This window comes from Carettochelys insculpta, chromosome 6, assembly GCF_033958435.1.
Source record: "Carettochelys insculpta isolate YL-2023 chromosome 6, ASM3395843v1, whole genome shotgun sequence".
Classification (NCBI taxonomy): Eukaryota; Metazoa; Chordata; order Testudines; family Carettochelyidae; genus Carettochelys; species Carettochelys insculpta.
Genome location: NC_134142.1, coordinates 94,002,309 through 94,023,051, shown reverse-complemented (window position 1 = coordinate 94,023,051; position 20,743 = coordinate 94,002,309). Strand labels below are relative to the sequence as shown.

The window sequence follows — 20,743 nt, the reverse complement described above, 5'->3', positions numbered from 1 at the left end:
AGCCAACAGGGCTGGAAGAGCCTCCGGGGCTGCCACAGTGGCTGTGGCTGGAGGACCCACGGGGGCTGCTGCCACTGGAGCCACTACACGCTCCTCCCAGCAGGCTGAATGCATGGACCAGACAGCTGGCGGGCATCCTGCCTGCCAGAGCCCTGGGCAGAGACACTCCCGCTGCAGGGAAACTTAGTTTTTGTGGGGGTACCCAGCCTTGGGTGGTTGAAGACCAGCTCACAGCAGGTGAGTCCAGAGGCTCTGCTCTGTAAACAGTGCAAAGAACCCACTGCTGAAGTCTCTCTCCCAATCCCACTCTGGTCCTCCCGGTCTGTAGTCAGACAGAGCACCCCCTAGTGCTCCTTGCAAGGTGCTTCCAAACCTGCAGATTTGGATTTAACAGACTTTTGGCAATGACACCCTTTCCATGTTATTAGTGCATTAAATTGAGGGTTTACTCTACCTTCATAACACCCACTATAAGGGAGCATTATTTTCCTTATTTTACAGCTGTGAAAAAACAGGTTCAGAGATTAAAGCCAAAATTATTTAAAATGTCCATTAATTTTGACTGGCCACCTTCAGATGTGTAAATCTCGGCCTCATTTTTCAGAGTAATTAACAGCTTTGTAGCACTTTATAGCAAAGCAGCGTTCGTTGGTCTTAGTTGCAGTTGTGACCTCTCGGCACTAATACAAATCAGGCCCCATCTGTCTCAACTTGAGCACCAGCAAATGAGAGGCACACAGTTAGTGAACACTTGTGAAAAGTTTGAAAAGATGGAATCCTATTTTCTGAGTGACATTTGACTGCCTTAACCATGAGACTATACTTTCTCCTCCTGCAACCTTTTGCTTCATTCACTCCAAACCTTTCAATGTTTGTAATAAATCAAGGGAGGGAGTAGTTCTATAGATGACATTCACTACACAAAACTCAGATCCCATTCCTAATTCCTGTCTATCTTTTGCCTGAACAAAGCAAGGGTCATCTGGACAAAACAACATATCACATAATCAAAAACCATATCATAATTCCTATGCACAAGAAGAGCTGAATAAGGTTAGATAAAGCAGAATCCCAGGCAACCTTAACTATAAGTTGCCAACTTGCCCAGAGCACATGGGAGTGGTTTCATTTTAGTACATTAAATTTAAATTGAATATTAACACAACAAATGAACTACTGAATTAAGATCATGCAACATTATAGGCTTTATAGTCCCTAATCACTAAGACAAAATTTTAGACATTTCAATTTCTTGCAAGCTTGCAATAATAGCTCTTTCTTCTTTCTCATTAAGTGCATAAGAGAAGTCAGGAGGAAGTGGGGGGTGGGGAGAAGGGCATATCTATATAAAGGACTGTCATCTTTGGAGAGAAATTACGCTTTCCGTTTCAACATAAAGAGATGCCAATATTCATAAAATACAACTTCAAGACTAAGAAAAGTATCTGAAACAGTAAACGCCTGGGAATCACTTACGAGTAGTTTATATATTTAAAAGATGTACATCTTAGGAAGAGTACCTTATGTTCATGGCTACAGAGTTTGGAGGTACTGTGTTTTGTAACTCTCAGCCAGAGAAGACAGATAACTATTTTGGCTCATATTACCAGTGATGAGGCCATGTCTAGCACTGATTTTCCACAGATTCTACAATCTTGGCCTATACCAAAACTTTTAGCTTTATTTTACCATAGGTCATTCATCTTGACTTCTTCTTTTCTTCCTTTCAAGAATTCTAGGTCACAAACTTTATACTGCTAACAGACTGCACTTTTGGACAAGTAAAGCCATTTATTTTGTTCTGTACTCTAAAATTTCTATTGTGTCCCTTTTTTCCCCCCACTGAGTTCCCTAAAGAATAACCTCTTCCTTGGTTTAATAACTTGGACCTCGGTCAAGGTTGACGTGTTTCTCGTTTTCGCAGGATATTTTCTTCAGAAGAGACAAAACAGCGTCTAATATTGCAATGGAGGGTTTTTTTAAAGGGTGCGGTTTAAAGAGGAAATTACAAACAGTTTTGAAAAAGTAGGAAATAACTTCATGAGGAGAGCTGATCAGCTTGAATTGTACACAATAATTAGGGAGTAGAGAAGGGGGTCCCCTTTTTCTTCAGCAATCTGACAGATTCCAGATGTACCAAAGAAGAAGACCACTTTACATTCATTCTCATTTCACTAGCTTGCCCTCACACACATGGTTTACCACACTACTATCTAATACCTCTAGATTTCAAGTACCATTCACAAATGAGGATTGGAAGCAGATCACCCATATTTCACATGATTGTGAAATACTGAAGCCAGCCTACACGTAACACCATACTGGATCCAGTCTGTTTCTTATACAGTTTGAGAAGCTCCCTTACACACTCAGAAAAGAACAGAGTTTATCTTACAAATCCAGGCAAACATTGGTCTTGTCTTAACTAGGATCTAAAGGAGATTCTTGAGAACAAGTTAACTTGCATGTTACAGAACTCCAGACAAGTTGCACATTGGCAGAAGTTAGCTATTTGAGTCAAAGTCCAGGATTTCCAAGCCTTCAACTGGACCAGGTAGCACTTGCTAAAGTACAACTTGCCTTGTCCGCACTAGAGTTTTAGACTGGGTTACACAGTGTTACCAAACACATTTTTAAAAATAAGCAATATTTGTATCCAGTCCAGAGTAGCCCTTTGATGTGCTCTGCTCATTTCCTCCTAGCACATCCTCTTCCACAGTCCCACAATGCTGTCCCATTTTGGAAGGTCAAGAGTGGATAAATTTTACTGACAACCTTCCAAGAGGGCTGGAGAGACATCTCTGGAATCTCTCAATCTAGTTACTGTCCTGACTACAGGAAGGGAGGGACAGAAGCTCTAGCCTTGTAAGCACCATATCCTGTGTCTCTGCTACCCTACCAATGTCTCTGATCTGCAGCACCTCTAAGGAGGGCTTCCTCTTGCAAAGTAACAGGAAACCTATACTGGACAAGCAGCAAACAAGCTAGAGTCCCTGCAGGTGGGAGGGTGACAATGGTATGGAGGAAGGAAGTCAGAGAAGATGGAAAGGACCAGAAAAGGCCTGGATAGAGGATGTGGGGCCTAGAGAAAGGAAAGATAATAAAATGGAGGGAGAGAAGAGATGGCATGAGGACCAGAGTGAGTTAGAACTAGAGAAAAAGGAGGTAAGACTGGAAAGAAGGAGAAACGGGATGTAGCAGCACTAGTCCAGGCCTGAAACTCTTTCATTTGTTCTCGCTCTCCCTGTGTTCCCGGAGCACGGAGAGCTCTTCACACCTCACAATTTAGAGCAGGTCAATTTGAGGCTGATTATGGCTGGGGTGGTGAGAGTAACCTGATCATCCTTACATTAATTAGAAGAATGATCAGCCCCCACATATTCTTCACAGCTAGAATACAGTTCTCCCAGCATTTCCCGGCTCTTTCCCTTCTGCTTTCTTGCTCAGGTCACTCCTGCACTGCGCATCACTTCCCAGGCCCTCTCCAACACCCACCATTGGTACTTCACCTCACCACATGGGTCATGCACTGCTTTTGGCTATGAGCCAGGCCTACCAGCCCACTGACAAAATCCATTCTAGACCATGCGCAACTCCAGGGCTGAATCCAATGCCATATCCGTTGGGCAGCCTCAAGTTACAGAAAGCACACTTCTGACTTTCATTCTGACTCAACAATGGTTATTAAGGGGTCATCATGAAGACAACACCTCAAAGCAAAGATGGATGGACTAATTAGATGACTGAATCCTCCCCCGCCTCTCTCCCAAAAGCATATTTTGAAAATGTGTATTAGTAGAAGATAATAGAACTGACAAGCTCCAAATTTTACTCCACCATTCAATTGCAGCAACGAAGGGTCCTGTGGCACCTTATAGACTAACAGAAAAGTTTTGAGCACGAGCTTTCGTGAGCACAGACTCACTTCATCAGATGCTGGTCTTGGAAATGGGCAGGGCCAGGTATAAATAAGCCAGAGCAAGGGTGGGGATAACAAGGTTAGCTCAGTCAGCAAGGGTGAGGCTTACTACCAGCAGTTGATCTGGAGGCGTGAACACCAAGGGAGGGGAAGCTGCATCAGATTTCCAAGACCAGCATCTGATGAAGTGAGTCTGTGCTCACGAAAGCTCGTGCTCAAAACTCTTCTGTTAGTCTATAAGGTGCCACAGGACCCTTCGTTGCTGTTACAGATCCAAACTAACACGGCTACCCCTCCGATACTTGACATTCAATTGCAGAGGTTCTTCCATTTGTTTCCCATGCTTCACTCACAGGCTTATTTTGTAAGTGCTTTGGAGTAGAGATTTACCTTGTCTTCATACCCATGCATGAAGTTCCTAGCACATATTGGTGCAGTATATACAGAATAATATGGCTGTTTAGAACCATCTATAATGTAATTATACAGGTTTTCATGCTCCTATTATCCCAGCTTAAATTCAATTATTATTACTACAAAACATCTTGCTCTCACAAATTGAAAGCTATTGCATTGACTTGGCACCTGAATTGGGTAACCTACAATAAAGACAATTTGTTTAGACAGTAAAATGGTTAAAAATCTCCAACCGACATACTGTTCTCCAAGACACATTGGTTTAGGACAAAAGACTGAAAAAAGAGAACAATAAGAAAATATTGCTCGCTCTTTACCCTTTAACTAAACTTACACTGAAAAGTCTAAGAGGAAACTTGATCATAGAATTTGTATTATCTGTGAACTGACTAGTAGAATAAGGTGTTTAATAGTTCAGTAGGGTATGTTTTTAAACTCAACATATGAAATTACAGACAAAAAAGAGCCATTTCTCAGGTTAGCATTTTATGCCATTAACCTTATTTCATTCATAAAATAAAAAATAAAATAACTTGAACTACACTAATGTAGAAGATTACAAAATAATAAAACACCTTACCCCTTTAATGTAGATCCCAAGTTCATTTGATTCCATGTCATGCATTCAAGTTGTGAGGTCATTTGGTATAAATTGTCACTGTTATGAAAATATCTAGAATTAGAACTAAAATTTCTTGATCAAATTCAAGTAGTACTTAAAAAAGAAGCCATATTTTCATTTTTCTCTTTTCAGTAATGTTTTAAAATATATACAACAGTACCAAATGAATGTATTTTATTTCAATCCTTTTATATGTTTGCAACATTAATTTTAAAAGAAAAAAAGGAATATTTTTGTGGTAAAAGACATGGTGTTCATTATGATTTAACTTATCAGTTTTAAATGGCTGAATATTATGCACAATAAAGCTCTTAAAGACAAAATATACTGCTGTTAAATCAGTGGAACTAGTATATATACATCCCTTGGTTAACAATATAGGAGACTTCTTATTTTATAAAGGAGAAAGCAGTGAATTAACTTTCAATAAAGAAAGTAGAGAATCACATGGTTAATGGACTGAACAGCTATCAGGACTGGTGATGAATGTTACTACATATAGTGACTTGACAAGAAAAAATGGAGTGGTTGAACCATAAATTAAGCTCACAACTGGAATATTAGTCGTCTTTGGCTTTTTTTTTGTACAATTCTATAATCTTAGACCAATGAACCGGGCCAACACCAATATTCTCATAAAATGGTTATCAGTTGTTTACTTTCTATTTTTTAAAGTAAACACTACAGGTTTTTCAGTTTGAGATCAGCTCTAACCAAAAGCAGTGGAGATTACAGGTCTACTGATATACCACCACTTAGGAACACTTATCACAAATGACTGAAAAAGTGAAGGGGTATGTGCGTGGAGGAGAGGAAAAACCATCCTTGTAACACCAAAAGCAGCTCAACACTTCTCCAAGGAAAACTCCCAGACGTTCTTTCTGAATCCTTGGTCTCCTGGAAATGCAGGTTCCCACAACATTTCTCCGAGCTGCTGCAGAGACTGGAACCGAACACCGTTTTGAGCCCCTAGTCTCGTCCAATCGGTTTTACAATTCATGCAGTTACCAGTCGAATACCAATTCAGACTCAACATCAGACTCCTGGTTAATTACTACGTGGTTAAGGCAGGAAATTGATCTGAAGAAGCGGGTCTGTCCCACGAAAGCTCATCACCGAATGAATCATTTTGTTAGGCTTTAGACCGCCACGTTTCTGTTGCTTTGTTTTGCAGGAAGCTTCAGCAGCGATTACGTACGAGTTCGTTGTGAAGTTTTTTTTTCCAGGCAGGTAGAAGTGAGCTCGAAAAGCTACATTCCAGCGGGACGCTTTGCCATATAAAAACAAGTTAAATTACTTCAATCTTAAAGTATGTGCCGTATCATTTGTCAGTATCGCTGGACACGGTTATTCATTAGAATGTCTGAACTGCTATTATGCTACTACAATGTCCCGCGTATCAGCTCCGCGACTGTTAAGACTCTCCTGCAGTTTCCCCATTTGCAACAGCAGCTCGTGCTGGTCGGTGCCACTCCGTTTTGCAATTCCACGAATTCTTCCTGTAATGCGGCTGTAATTAATTCCTCCAGGCCCCTGATTCTTATTAGCAGCGCCCGCCCGGTGCATTTACCGCAGGAGATTTCCCCTGAACTCGCTTTCCAGTGACAGTTCATTTATAAGAGCCTCCTCCGCAATATACACGTTCCCCCTCCCGCCGTTGCTTTTTCATCAAGCAATGCACTTACTCATCTTGTCACCGGCCGCCGCTCTCCACCCCGCTTTGGGGACAGGAGCCCGGCCGGCTTCCAGAGGCCCCTGGGGCGCAGCGGTGTTACCCCGCGCTCCCTGCAGCCCAGCTCCAAGCCGGCTTTCCCGGGGACTCGCGTGGAATCTCTCCTGCGGGCGCGGGAGAAGAGCGATGGCAGCTGCTGCTCCCCTAAGGTCCCATGGGTCGCTGAGCCCCCAGGGGCGCCCCTCCCCCCCCTTCCCTGGCCTGGGGACCCGGCCCCGGCCCGGCGCACGCCGCTGCAAGGTGCGCGGAGGGGCGGACACGCAGCGCCCGGGAAGGATCCCGCCCCGCCGAGCTGGGCAGCTTCAGGGGCCGGGGAGCCCCTCGGGCGGCCGGGGGAGCCCCGCGTCGGCACCCGGCCCCCGGGCCGCCAGCCGCGGAGGGGCCCCTCCAGCCCCGGGCCCGGCCAGGCGGCGCTCGCCCTTGGCACCCGCCCGGGCTCTTCGGGGGCCGCGGGCGCCGCTCCCCTGGCGCGGTTCCATTCCCGGTGCCGGGAACCGCTGCGCCCCCGCGGCGCCCTGGGGATTCGGGGGCAGGCGGGAGAGGCGCCCCCAATGGGCTCAAGCCGCCTACCGCCTCCCTAATCCCCAGCACCGAGACCCGCCGGCTCCGGGGCCAGCTTTGCCCCGCAGGGCTGCTGATGACCTCGGCCGTTCACCAAGATACCCAGCCCCGCGCTGCAGTGCCGGCTACCGGAGCCCGCCTGCAGCAGCTCCCGGGAAACAGAAGGACGCGCCGGAGCGGCTCTGTGCTCCTCGCGAACACACAGCTTCGGGCTGCAGGGGTCTGGCCCAGCAGCAGGCACCTAGGAGCGCCCGGCGGCCCGGATTGGTCTCATTATTTTCCTCCCCAGCATCCTGCCTTGTTCCCATGGAAGCGCGGCCCAGGTGACTCGCCGAAGTGACACAGTTTTGCTCCCGGGGGAGGGGGGGGTGGAATCCCCCTGTCCCCCGAGATCAGATAAGGCTGACTCCACATTCAGCCAATGGTTCCTAGGGAGTGGACATCGAGAGCCCACTCCTGCCCCGGGGAAGTCAGGGAGTTCTCGGCACCGCCCTGCTAGCTACCAACCAGATCGCGGCCTGGCTGGAAGATTTGGTGAGTCTCAGCTCCAGGGGACTCCCCACAATCTCCCCCTTCCATGCTGCAAACCCAAGCCCGAGATGAAAGCTGATCACCCCAGCCTGGTAGCCAGAGGGAAGCAGAAAAGGGCTTGACCAAGTTCGCGTCGGACTTCTACAAGGAGTTAAACACCTGCAGGTAGCAGAGGAAATACAACGAGGTATCCATACCTCCCTTGAAATCTACTAATAAAAGCTCCATTTATCTGGGCTAGCCATACAGGATGGTCCCAGACTCAACGGCCACGTCCACAGGTTAGCGGCCTTAAGACCAGCGTGACTTGGGAGAACTAGAAGTGGCGTCTCCGGGGATTTGCCTGCATTGATGACTCCCTGAATCACTAGTTCCCTCACAGAAGAGGCTAAAAATAGCTTATTTTCAGTGCGGAGATGTTTTTAAATGAAATGGGAGGAGACTTTTCCACAACGGGGGATTAATGTAAGTTGGAGTGAAATAAAAGGAAGTCAACCCGGAGCGCAAGGGGAACTTAAAAGGAAACCAGTAGTAGATCATATAGAGTTTGTTTTGGCCTGCACTGCGGTATTACTGAGTTCTTGACCTCTGCACAGAAAGAGCTATAATCTGAACTGAAACTCCTCCACTCTTAAAGTCTTTGTAAGTGTGACTCACAGTAAATTTTCAACATTAAATATGTTTACTACATTAAGCAGCATGAGGTAGAAAAGTTCACAGCACCATCTTACTGGAATCACAAAGGCTGACTTTTCAGTGCAGCTTGCAAGCTATATAGCTTTGCCATCAATAACTAGCCATCAGCAACAGACTACACAATATTTCTTGGCAGATAGGGTGCTTGTGTCATAAGCGAGAGAACAAGTAGTTGCCAAAACCAGAGATTTCAGAGATACTGTTGCTTCCATTATAAGAATTATGGGCTCTTGAGTATTTATTTCAAGTTATCTACTCTCTTACTGTCTCTTTTACCAGGGCAAAACAATGAGAAGATCTTCAGTCTTAGACTTGCTTGCATATTTTCTGTTTACTTCCTTCCTTTATTGTGGACAAATTGGTTGCTACTAGCGAGCTGGTCTTGGATATCTCCTTAAGAACAGTATATGGTGAACTACTACAGTATATGTAGGACTGAAGTTTTGTAAAAGTACTGCTAACCTGTTCAAGGCATCAGTGAGTTTTGCATCCAATCCGTTACAGGAACCAGGCACTGATTACAGCTATAAGAAGCCTGCTGGCTGTGAAATGATGGCTGATGCCCCTATGTTTTCAGAGGTTAAAACCGCTGTAAGTCCCACGGCAAAAAAATTATTTATTTTTACAAACAAAAGATGTGCAACTATCTTGTGGAACTCATTGGCACAAGTAGGGGCCTGAAAGGGTGTGGCATTGGTAGGGCTAGTGAGGACATTAAGCATTATATGAAACAAGATACAGAAATAACTGGAGTGTATTTTTTTCTGAATTCATAAAGCCACCTCTAAACTGGTGGAAGCTAGGAGAGAAGGAAGTCTTTCCTCATTGTCAATTTACTGCACAAGATGTCCTCTGCAGGGTTTCTGATAGCTTCCAATAAAGCGTTTAGGATTGGCTACCATCTTCGAGAGTATTCTGAACCAGATGTATCCCAAACATCAGGCAGGCATAGGGGACACCTTGGAGACTAACAAGTGTATAAGGTCATGAGCTTTAGTGGGTAAAACCCACTTCTTCAGCTGAAAAATAGAGAGGAAAACTAGAATCCAGGGTTTCTACAAAAGTGGAGAGGGAATAAAAGGTTACCTGTCAGTAGCAGGAACACTTAATGAAGCAAATAAAGCAGGATGCGTTTCAGTCTTGCAAATATCAATGGTGTGGAAACTGCCCTTTTTGTTAATCTTTTTCCAGTTTAGACAGCCTTTATGGAGAAGATTTCATACACACTCAAAGAGAGAACTTCTGCAAAGTGTAACACTCGATTTCGGTACCTTTGTGCCACCCTGCCCTGTTGCTAAGCTGTGCCTCCACGAAATACAACTGCGTGTGAAGATGCACATGAGCATCTGAAAATAGCCCGAGATGGTTCAATTTAGGCATGTTCCCAAAAATGTGTGTATGCTTGAGGTTAGGCACCTCATTCCACACGGACAAACCTAAAGTCCTGAGGGGTCCATGGAAATTGGTGGAGTTTTAGACTTCTCCATTAGGACTGTGGTCAAATTCAGCCCTGATGTCTTGTAGGGAAGGGATGAAGGCTCGACCATATTATGTAGAACAGGCTAAGGCAGTCTAAGCAGTCCCGTTGGGTGTAAGGTACAAATGGAGGTGGCCCAAAGAAAGTGTAAGTTACACCAATTTGGACGCCCTTAGATGTTTGTCTGTCTTGTTTTAGTTATGTAAGGGGTGGAGTGAGGAGAGAAGAAAAGCCACAGGCTTTCCGAAGAGCAATGAAGACAATGGCTATGAAACTGTGGGCCCTGGAGAGCTACCAGGAGTCCAAGAAACTCTTCCTGGTGGTGTGAAGAATGAAATATTTTTCAGAGCAGGTTCTGGTAGCCCACGAGATGATCGTTCAAGGAGCGATCCACAGAATGTCAAGTTGGAGAACCACGAGGCCAAAAGTTAGTTTAATTTGGTCTCTACTTCTGCGCTACTCCCTACCACCTCTCTTGGCCCTAACTGCTCCTCGACCATCTTCCGCGGAGGAGCTAAGCCACTAACACGAAAAATACTCTTGTTTCTGAGGTATGTCCTTCAGAAATTCCAGCCCACGTTCCCCACTCTCTGTACTGCCTAGAGGAGAACTGGCTCTGCCTCCAAAGAGCCACCCCGTTTTTCTGCTTCTGGCACTCAGAGAAAAGGAGATTGCCTGGGATGAGATTCAAAAGAGTACTTACAACAACCACAACAGCAAGTGACCTTTGGGTTTGCTGTGATCACCACTGTATTGTAATTTTTCAGACACCGATCATTCCGGAACGTGCATGAGAACCCGTATGGTGGCTCAACTTTCTCTCGAGGCGTCAAACCACTTGTTTCCAGGCGTCAAGAAATATCTCCAGGTGGATTAAGTCAAACTGTGGTCTCATAGAAAGAAGAGCAGCTTTGCGCCCATCCTCTATTTTGAAGAGTCCTATTATAATGAAATGCTGAGAGCTGGCACATCAGAGAGCTGTCGGAATGTCCCTTACAAACTGCCGAGAGAAACCGGATTACCGACGTTTTTATTCCGACGCGTGTAAACGTTCCGCTAGAGAGAGCTGTCACTAGCGTCAACAGTCTTTAAGGGATTAATCCTTATCCCACTGCAGCCGGTGCTACAGTTTTCACTGCCTTCAACGGGAGCCGCGTCGGGGAGAAATTGACTCGATGCGGAGCGGGTTGCGTTTCCGCTACCCAGGAATGGAAGGGGCTCGCTCCAGAACTCACTGCAAGAGATCGGAAGATGCTGGCGCCCGAGCGAGTCGCCAAGGCAGATGCCCCAGACGCTTGTGGAAAAACCCGACTGTCAGAGCTGGCGGGGGAAGTGGCAGGTAGAGAGACACCTCCGGCGGGAGCTCCAGGACAGGCAGTTCTCCCCGTTCCCGCTGGAGCGCACAACCCAACGCGCTGGGCTGGCGTCTTTCAGCACAACGGGCGCACTTGTTAAACTGCGGCATCCGCCGGGGGTCGGGCAGATGGTGCTGCTCGCATCCCCCCACAAGAATGAACGCTATACAACCCCCGGGCAGCCTCGGGCCGGCGGGGCGCGAGCAGCAGCTCTGCCGCTGTTCTTATTCAACGAAGTGGCTCTCTGGGTTTGTCCCCAGATCTGGACTATGGTAGAGGGAGCCCGCAAAGAGCAGAGCTGCGCGGCTCGGGGGACGCGCCTGAAAGCCTAGGCCAGCTCCCGGAGCGCTGGGGAGAGCACGTGTCCTGGAGGGCTCCCGAGTCTGCGACCAGTGGCTTCCCCCGTGCTCCATCACCAGGCTTCCGTGGAAGTCTCCCCACTTGGGCGTGTGTGACAGGTAATAGTTCACAATGGCACAGAGGGCGAGAGGATTTCCCTGCGCTGTCCGACATGCAAGTGTAGCAGTCAAGGGTATGGGAGGCACTGAAGCATGAATAAACTGCCAAGAAAAAACAACTTTATCTGTGCCTTCAGCTGCCTGCGAGCTCTGCAGAGCCACGCTTCTTCTTTTGCCTTTAAACCCCCTCTACAAATCATATTTAGAGATTTCCCTGAGAGAGATGACCAATCTCTGTCAGTTTCACTGAGGGAATTCTCATCGTCAATTACTCTACAACTAATCTGTCTGGATCGGGTTCTTTCCTTCCTTCATTACTTCCTGCCCTCTCTCCCTGGACGTCAGCTCACGTTAATCAGAGAAGGGGCTCCTGGAAGTGACAGAATTTTGTTGTCCACTGTTGAGTTAATCAAAGACGATATAACCAGCCCCTAAGAACAGTCAGTTGCAACTTCCTTTGCAAAGGCAGATTGTTTTGTGTGCTCAGGTTACTTAGCAACTCGGAGATACGGGGCCCGTTCCAAGTTCACAAAAAGTTGAAGAATAAATTTTGGGTAAGTTGTTCTCTGCCTCCTAAATCCAAGGAAATACCGAAAGAAACACAACGGCCAAACTGAGCAGATGGGAAGTAGCTATTGAAAAGGGCCCGTTCTGTAGGAACCCCATTTCACACTGAGCCAGAAAAGGACACCCGTGTTTTGGCAACAAGCAAAGCCGGTGGTAATTTTCTGACTCTGCTTTTCAAACATATGCTTCACTTATTCGTCTCTGACACGGGGAGCCTCAAGAAGGGGTTTCAGTTTCCGACTCCAAGTTCTCAGAGTTCCAGATAATGATTTTCCTGTGCATTTACATTGCTGTCCTCCTTCCATGGCCTGGTCTCCTCCCCTCACACCCATACACATAGCCCCGTTAAGAGCAGGCCAGAACACAGCAGGAGGGCCTTCCCCAGAGCCCACTGAAGTGAAACGAAGCCCTTGAAAGCCTCCTGTTAATTTGCATGGGATGGAGCCCCTACTTTGAGTTGGAGCAGTTAAACCTAGTCCCTAGAGCGGGCAGGAGGGAGACTCCAGCGCTAAAGGAGACTACGGATGGTGGGATCGGGACCTGTAATGATCGACTCCCAGGAAAGAGAAAATGTAATTGGTCTTAAAAATGCGTTTAAAAGAATCGAAAAGTGTATTAAAAAGAGTGAACTCCCAGGAAAGGCAAGCTGAGCAAAGGAGCGTGTCTTAGTTCTGACCAGATTCACACGCTGCCACAGAAGCACGTCTATACAATTTTTTTGCAGCCTGCTGATAGTATGGGTGCCAGAAAACTCAAGCACAAATCTCACGTACACCATACTTCCACCCTTCCTGGTTTCAGTCATTCCCATTGTGTTCTATCGCTCTAGTCCCTCCTCATCACCTCAATCTGAACAATCCTTTCTCCGGGCTAATCCTTGTCCCACTTAATTGTGACAAAACTCCCCCTCACTGGCTTACATTGGGTACAGAATCTCGTCCTCCGTTAAAATTGCCATCGAGGGGGTAGAGAATGGCTCCCTTCGTTTAAAGGCAGAACGCCCTTTGCCTGGCTCCGGACTACACGCACCTGACTGGTGCAGATTCCACCCTCTCATTGCTAAGCTGTTGCTTTCTCACAGTGTCTCTTTCTAAGGGGATCTAGTCCCCAAAATGTAGTACTATAAAGTAGAGCCAGGCTGCAAACGCTCCCAGGGCTTCATTACTCTTCCCCTCCAGTGGCAAAATCTGAATAAAGCAAGTAGGGTGGGGCAGGCCTGATACCTACCGCCTGGAAGCTTCCTCAGGAAGGAAAGCTTGTGCGCCACACAACACGAAATACATTGTTACAAATCAGCGAGCAGGACAAAGAACCTCACAAATACATGAGGTTAGAGTGGAAAAACCACCTAGTCCCCTACACCAGGGGTTGGTTGCCAACGAGGAAAAAAGCCACGGACCTTGTTAGTGCAACAATCAGGGTTAAATGCAGCCAAAGAGGAAGCCAACAGCAAAGGCTGTCGCGTAGATACCTGTTATAGGGGCTCCTCAGGAGCAGGGCCTGGCTGCCTGTGCAGCTGTCTGTAGGCGTGTGACAGCCGTACACTGGAGGAGGCACCGAGTACTGTTGCTCGCCTGTAGACAAAGCACAGAGAGTTAACCACGGCCGGGCTCAGCCCTGTAGAAGAAATCGGGGCAGGAGGGGAGCGCTGATTGGCTTCAGGATCAAGCAGCTGCCCGTGGAGGCAGAATGCAGACACAGGGGTGGGTGCTGGGTCCGCACAAAGCAAGGGGCTTTGCTCGCCTTTGCCGCCCGCCTAAATCCGGAGTCACTCACATGCCGCGTAACATTTTAGCCCCACTAACCCAGCGGCCTTGGGTTCGTTCCGTTTCAAGGCTCGCCCGCGTCTAGGGAGCCGCCGGGCGGCAGCCCCGGGTCACCTGGCGTATTAGCAAGGCGCCCCCTAGCCGCAGGCGCCGAAGACCTGGGCGACATTGCAATGGCTGGGGCCATAGCCCGGCGAACCGGCATGCGCGCGCAGGAGTCTCCGTCCCTTCCCTCCCCGCCCCACAGGGGTCTCCGCAGTTACCTAGCGAGCTCTGCTGGCTGATGGGGTCCTCGTGTTTGAAGGAGTGGTTTGGGAACTGCGCGGCGTGGTGAGAGGGCGCGTGGCCGTAGCTTGGAGCCCCGTCAAACGCCACTGCGCTGTACCCTGCCGAAGAGAACAACAGCACACCCGGGAGTTAGCAGCCCGGCCTTGAACCTTCTCACCAGGCGGCTTCCTGCCAAGCGTCCCCAGGCAGTCGGCGGAAACCGAGGACTGCGCTGTGCCCGGGCGCCGTGCGCCCTGAGCTCCCTGCAGCCGGGAGAGCCATCGGCGCGAAATCAGATGCTGGGGGGAGGGGGTACCAAAATAGTTCCCTCTATATTTATGGCCGCGGCTCCAGTGGAAGCCTCCCCCGGGTGCGGGGTGCGGCTATTCTCGGATTGCTGCTCTACACCGGTACAGCCCCGTATGCACTTCCCTTCGGAGAGGAGATAGTGCGGCCCCACAACTCCCCCCCCCGCCACACACACAGTGCAGCCCCACAAGCGCCCCTTCAGAGCAACCTGGAAGAGGGGCGCTGACACCAGGACAAGGCAATAACCGATCCGCAGGGTTCAGTTAGAAACCAATCCGAGCTTTTGCTGGGGGTCAGCTCTGGGGCTGTACTGAATGGGAGCAAGGGGGCGCAGCGCCCGGTGGGAGGGCAGAGGGCAGGTCCGGGTCAGGGGCAAAGCCAGGCGCGCGCTAAGAAGGCTGGGAAATCGGAAGTCTTGTCCGTGTTCTAAAGAGGACAGATCGGTTTCAGTAATAAAAGGGCTGTTTTCATTAATTGTTGCTCATATTAAAGAGGAAGATTCCCATCTGCTGTGTGTACTCATCTGCCATTTCCCGTTTTAAAGTCACCCTTTAATCTTTTTTTAGAACAGCTTTCCGAAGAGTCTGCAATAAAAAAGGTGGAATGTTAAATGAAAAATAAACTCCTACTTTAAAGCGAAAATTGCTGGCCAAAATAATAAACACCTTATATTTTTCACGGAATAAATTCAGATGGAAAGGGATCACCTCCGCTGACCCGAGGCCGACACCCAATCGTAAATCAGGCGTTTGGACACCCACTTTCATTAATTACTTGGAGCCAGCTAAACAACTTCAGCTAAAAAAGTAATTACAAAGTAATATTATCCTTTAGGTTTCTCAACTCATCAGCATTTACCCCAAGACGCAAAGATGTCAGCGCAGCTCTTTTGAGAGCAAAGAGACAGCTTAAATCTTCCTGGGCCTCTAGCTCAGCTTCTTTATGAAGCTTTCATGGTCTTCCAATCCATATCAGTCTAGCTAATCCTTTGGGGGGAACCGTTTCGACAAAACTCACAGCTGGATATTGACCTCTACCAATCTCTGACACGCACATTCCAAGGCCTCACTCCGGATTGGAACCTCCTTGTGCTAGGCGCTGTACAGACACACCCTAAAACGATCCCAGCCCTGACAGTGCAATGATCACTTATCAGGACAGGGAGTTTCCAATGGGGTTACTTTGCCTTTATTTAAAAAAGGTTCGGGAAGACAGATCAGTGGGAGGCAGAAGGTGGAGATTACAGACAACACTGTAGCGCAGGAGTAGCCCTAGTCCCAGGCCTCCATTTTATAATCAATCATCGGACTATGGAGTTCCGTCACTGTGAAGAAAGGAGGAAAACTACAAAAGAGCAGAGATCTGAATTATTCTGCCCTCGAAGTGGTTTTGAACTAGCCCTTTGGCCCGGGCTTCCATTAAACACCAAGCCGCCTTTCGCAAAGTCACTTTCGCCGCCTCCCACCCCCCTTGCGCTTGGCGTCTAGCTGCTCTTCCAGAGGATGCTGGCCCCTTTGGCAGCGATGACAGCACGGGTACCCCCTTGGATTTCCACGTTACAGCTGTTTCTCGCCCTCTTATCTCCTCCATAGACAAGAACTTTTCTCTCCTCCCCCCACCCTTGTTTCTTTTCAGCTTCGTACAACACTAACACTTTCTTAGTTACTTTTGGCCTGGTGCAGACGGTGGGTGACCTTCGAAACTCTGCTCTGAGCAGAATGATGTTTTGGCCGCATTTTCCGGTGGTGCCTGACCCAAAGCTTCAGGAATGTGATAAGAGAGCCGAGCTTGGAACCAGCCCCCTGATAGTAAGGTCTCTTTAATTAGGACCGTATCAGAGGCAGGGCCTGATTAAAATGTGCTGAAAATAATTGAAAGCTGTACAGCTGCCGGAGCATGCGATCTTCTGAAGGCCTCCAATTGTTGGAGGAATACAGCTGGAGGAAAGGCCAGGAGAGAAAATGGGCAGAGGTTTCGAAGCCTGATTTCCCCCCAGCGCTTGGCAAAGCAGGGCGGGCTGAGCCAAGGTAGCCTCTTTCCCACGCTCCAATAAAGCAAAACGCAACCTTGACCGAGTCAAAGCAAGAACATTTTCTTCAGCCCCGAAATACCGTTTGCGATCTGATCGCTTCCCCTCCGGCCCACAGCAAGCCCCGCGTGCTGCGAAATAGCCCTGCGCAGCGGAGTTTGGGGTGCCGCTGCCCCGCGCGTTATAACGGGGGTGTATCAAAATACGCCACTCACAAGCGGGTCTTTGCAACCAGATCTTTGCTGTCTGGGCATTGCCCCGCCGGTTTACAGATCAGTGTCGGTCTCCAAGAAGCCCAACTGTAGCGAAAGCTGGGCCGGAGCTTTTAAACGCGGAGAAAGGGACCAGATAGGAACCAGGTGGGATCAGGGGAGCCCCAAGACCGGGGAGAGCAGAGCCATTCTGGAAGCTTTCAGTGCTTGGTCGGTCTGAGTCTTGGCTTCTCCCTTCGGAACAAAAGCCAGAGCGCTACGTTTGTAAATAGCAAACTAGGGAAACAACCGATTGTGGGACGGCGGATGGAAACGCTCGAGGTATCGCACACCTGCCTAAGGGGGTGTTTTTAGCGGACCCACTCACAGCGCGGTGCGATCTGACTCAGTTCATCTCTGTTTCGGACACCTGCGTCTTGCAATCAGGAGACACCTATTTGCTCCCAGACGCCTTACAGTTTCTGCTAGGGATTAAGTCACCAAGTGTATCCTCCGGTAATACCGAGGTCCGGCCAAAGGACGAGTGAGCACTGTTCTTGGAGAGAGTTAAACCAATCTGGCACCTTCAAACAATGTCTTACAAGGGTTGCAATCAAAATGGTGAGACAAGTTTACTTTGGGTGATATTCTCTAAGAATCCTTCTAACCAGCTGCATTCGCCTCTCACGCAACTGATCTTAAATTTAAGAGGGAAGGTTATTTTAATGTCTCTTTCGAACAATAATCTCCTTCCCCCGCCACCTTTCCCCGCGAGGAGAAATCTGTCTTGTTTACAGCTATAAAACGCAACCGGTGATGACTGTAAACTCTCAGAGAAATACACGGGTAGCCTACTTGCCCGTCTCCGGACTACCAAAACAAGAAAGCAGTCCAGAAGCGCTTGGAAGACTAACAGAATAATGTATTGGGGGGTGAGCTTCTGTGGGGCAGACCCACTTGTGGTCTGGCTATGGTCCGAAGAAGTGGCTCGGCCCCACGGGAGCTCACCTCCCAATACGTTATTCTGTTAGTCTTCCAAGCGCTTCTGGACTGCTTTCTTGTGTTACGCAGGTAGCCTGCACCTGATGCTGAAGGATTAAAAGGGAATTACTCTTATTTCGAGCAGCCGCGTTAGGCTGTGCGCCAGCCAAACAAACCAGCAGTCCTGGAGCACTTTAAAGAGGAACAAAATAAATTATTGGGCGGGACAGACCTGGTCGGAAGAAGTCCTCACCTCATCCATTATTTTCTTGGTCTTTACCGTGCTGCTGGTTTGTTTCGAGGCAACTGTAAAACTGCGGCTCTCCGTGCCCGGGGCTTAGAAGGGAGCTGCTCTCCCCAGCCCTCGCGGGTGAGGTTTCTTGGTTTCCGACAGACTCCGGCCCCACTGCAAGCAGGGAAGGAGCGGGGCCCGGGGCGTTCTTTCTCCCAAGGTGCAGGGGAGCGCGCTGTCCTCTCATGGCCCTGCTGCTCCACTGCCCAGGAATCCGTGCATCGAACCAAGACAAGTCCATGAGACCCGCTCCCGCGCTCACACCCGCCCAGGCGGCAGCGAAATCCGACCCTCCCCTGCGCGCGGAGCCGCTCGCTGTCCAGTAACAAGGCAGCTTCTGGAGCCGAGTCAGAACGCGGCTCCCCGCCGCCGGCCCGCGGAGCTCTGGGCGTGCCGGCTGCACGGGCCGCGCGGCTGGAGTCCGCGCCGCAGTCAGTGAGCCCGAGGCTCAGCTCCTGCAGCTCGCCGCGCTCCCAGGGCCTCGTCTGCGCCCCGCAGCTCCCGGGGAAACCCCGCCGCCTTTGCCGGCACGCTGGGCTGGCCCTGTGCGCTCCAAGGAGGCGCTTCAGCCGGTGAGCAGCACCTACTCCACGGGAGAAACTCTCCTCTGGGGCACGTGGGGGGGGCGCAGACACACGTCCCCACACGCGGCTGCACCGAGCGCGCGTGCGGGTGGAAAGCCGGCAGCGCACCTCCGCTTCGAAAGGATCCGCTGCTCAGCAGCCATCCTTGGGGAACCTCTGCGGGAGACACGCGGCCCTTCCCCTCGGGTCAAACACCGAGCCGGCTTCATTTCACACCCTCCTGTTAAGGCCCGGGTAGTCTCCGAAGAACTACAGCCCTAGGGCCCCAGGTTTAGGCTCCCTGTGAGTTTTGCTCTGCATTTCAGGTGACCAGTTAGTAGCTGCCCCGGGGAGGGACTTCGCGGCAGCAAACTCCCAAGCCAGGAGGCAGCGCAAGCGCTCAGGTGCACCCGGCGAGCATCGCACGGGCCTTTAAAGAGAGACATTTATCTCCTCCGGATGGGGAAAACGCGGGGCTTTATTGCCCGGTGCTTAACGTTTCCCTCCCTGCCGGGTTACAGCTGCTGCCGCACAAATCGCAGGCGATTGAGGAGCAGTGATCAGATTAGAGCCCCATTGCCACACGTGCGGATTGCGGCATTTGAGCCAGGAGATTTTCCGGGTGATTCAATAGAGCTAAATTCAATGTCGACTGAACATGGTCGTTCGCTAGTCCCTTCCCGGGGCTTACGCGTTCCCAGCACCCGGGGACTGCCGCATGGTTTGCTTAGTTAGGGTCTTATTTTGAAATCTCTGCCGCGCAGAGGGCCAGTTACCCGGTCACTGCCAGGGAGCAGCGGGCGTGTCCTTTCCCAGGTACAGTCACTTCTGCTCCTCAAGGGCTTGGGATTAAAGCCACGCTCCGACCGAGGGGATTTCTGCACGGCCCGTTAGCAGTTTAGGAGACTTCCCCGCCCCGCGCCAGCGGCTTGAGCAGCAAACTCCTTAGATCCCACGGAGACCGGCTCCCCCGGCCCCAAACCTCCGCCAGGGACGTTTCCAGGGCTCCGGGTCGCGGAACAGGAGCGACCCACCCACCTGCCCTGCAGGAGGCGGTGTGAGAGACCGGCCCAGCGCTGCCAATGCGGCTACGATTTCACAGCGCCGCGGAAGTCCCGGCTGCTGGGGTTGGCTTCCGAAACGTTGGGCCCGGCTGCGAGGGGAGGGGGTCGGGGGAGCTGCCCGGGGCGCACGGCAGAGGCGCCCGGGAGGGAGAGCCCCAGGACGCTTTCCCCGCCCGCCGGTGTCGGCCTCGGCTGCCCTCACTCACCCTGGTTGCGGATGGCCGGCTGGCTCTCCAAGCAGTTGGGCAGGTAGGGGCCGTTGGGGAACATCCGCGCCTGGCTGGAGGGCGCCTGGCTGGCCGGGGGGGCCCCGAAGGGCCCGTAGCGGCAGGCGCCGGCGGTGCCGGTGAACTGGCCGGAGAAGTGGACGGTGAAGGCGCTCAGGCACTGCTCCTCGTGCGGGTCGGAGCCGCTCCAGCTGGGCTCCTGCTTGATGAAGGAGTGCGGGGCCAGCGGGCCGTAGGACGCGCCCGGGGGGAAGTCCAGCACGGGCGCCCACTGCGCGGCGCTGCTCACGGGCATGCTGCAGCTGCTGTTGCCCGGCAGGGAGGACACGGAGGGGAGCAGGGCGTTGAGATCCCGCACGTCGGAGCCCATCGGGTCGCAAACTTTCCTCCTGCCGGCCAGCCAGTCCCCGCCCGGGCCGCACTTATTCCAGGGCACCTGCCCGCGGCCCGCCACGCCAGAGCCCGGCTCCGGCTGCAGGCACCAGGCGGCCGAGCCCAGGCCCGGGGGGGAAGCTTGCTCCGGAGCGCAAGTCCCCGGGTCCAGCCCTGCGGGAGCCGGCAACAACGCCAGGGCCAGGCTGTTCTCCAGGGTCGCGCCCGGCGAGCCGCCGCCGCAGCTCCGCACCTCGGCCGCTGCCCGCCCGCCCTCTACTTCCCAAAGCTCAAATAGCGGGGCCGGCCCGGGAGGAGGAGTCAGGGGCGCGGATGCTCCATTCACA

The 20,743-nt window shown here is 50.6% G+C and overlaps 1 protein-coding gene across 6 annotated transcripts in view; it reads right to left on the bottom strand.

Moving 5' to 3' along the window:
- Positions 1-20,730, bottom strand: part of WT1 (WT1 transcription factor) — a 46,292-nt gene extending 25,562 nt beyond the window's left edge. For 4 of the 6 annotated variants that reach the window (XM_074997640.1, XM_074997643.1, XM_074997642.1 and 1 more), the window contains exons 1-4: positions 20,004-20,730; positions 14,365-14,487; positions 13,807-13,909; positions 4,917-4,994 (exon numbers count right to left, since the gene is read on the bottom strand). In XM_074997640.1, the coding sequence (XP_074853741.1) occupies positions 4,917-4,994; positions 13,807-13,909; positions 14,365-14,487; positions 20,004-20,394 (695 nt within the window). In that variant the 5' untranslated portion in view covers positions 20,395-20,730. The remainder of the gene's footprint in view (positions 1-4,916; positions 4,995-13,806; positions 13,910-14,364; positions 14,488-20,003) is intronic. The other 2 variants (XM_074997645.1, XM_074997646.1) reach the window with 1 other exon arrangement.
- Between the last annotated feature and the right edge of the window lie 13 nt (positions 20,731-20,743).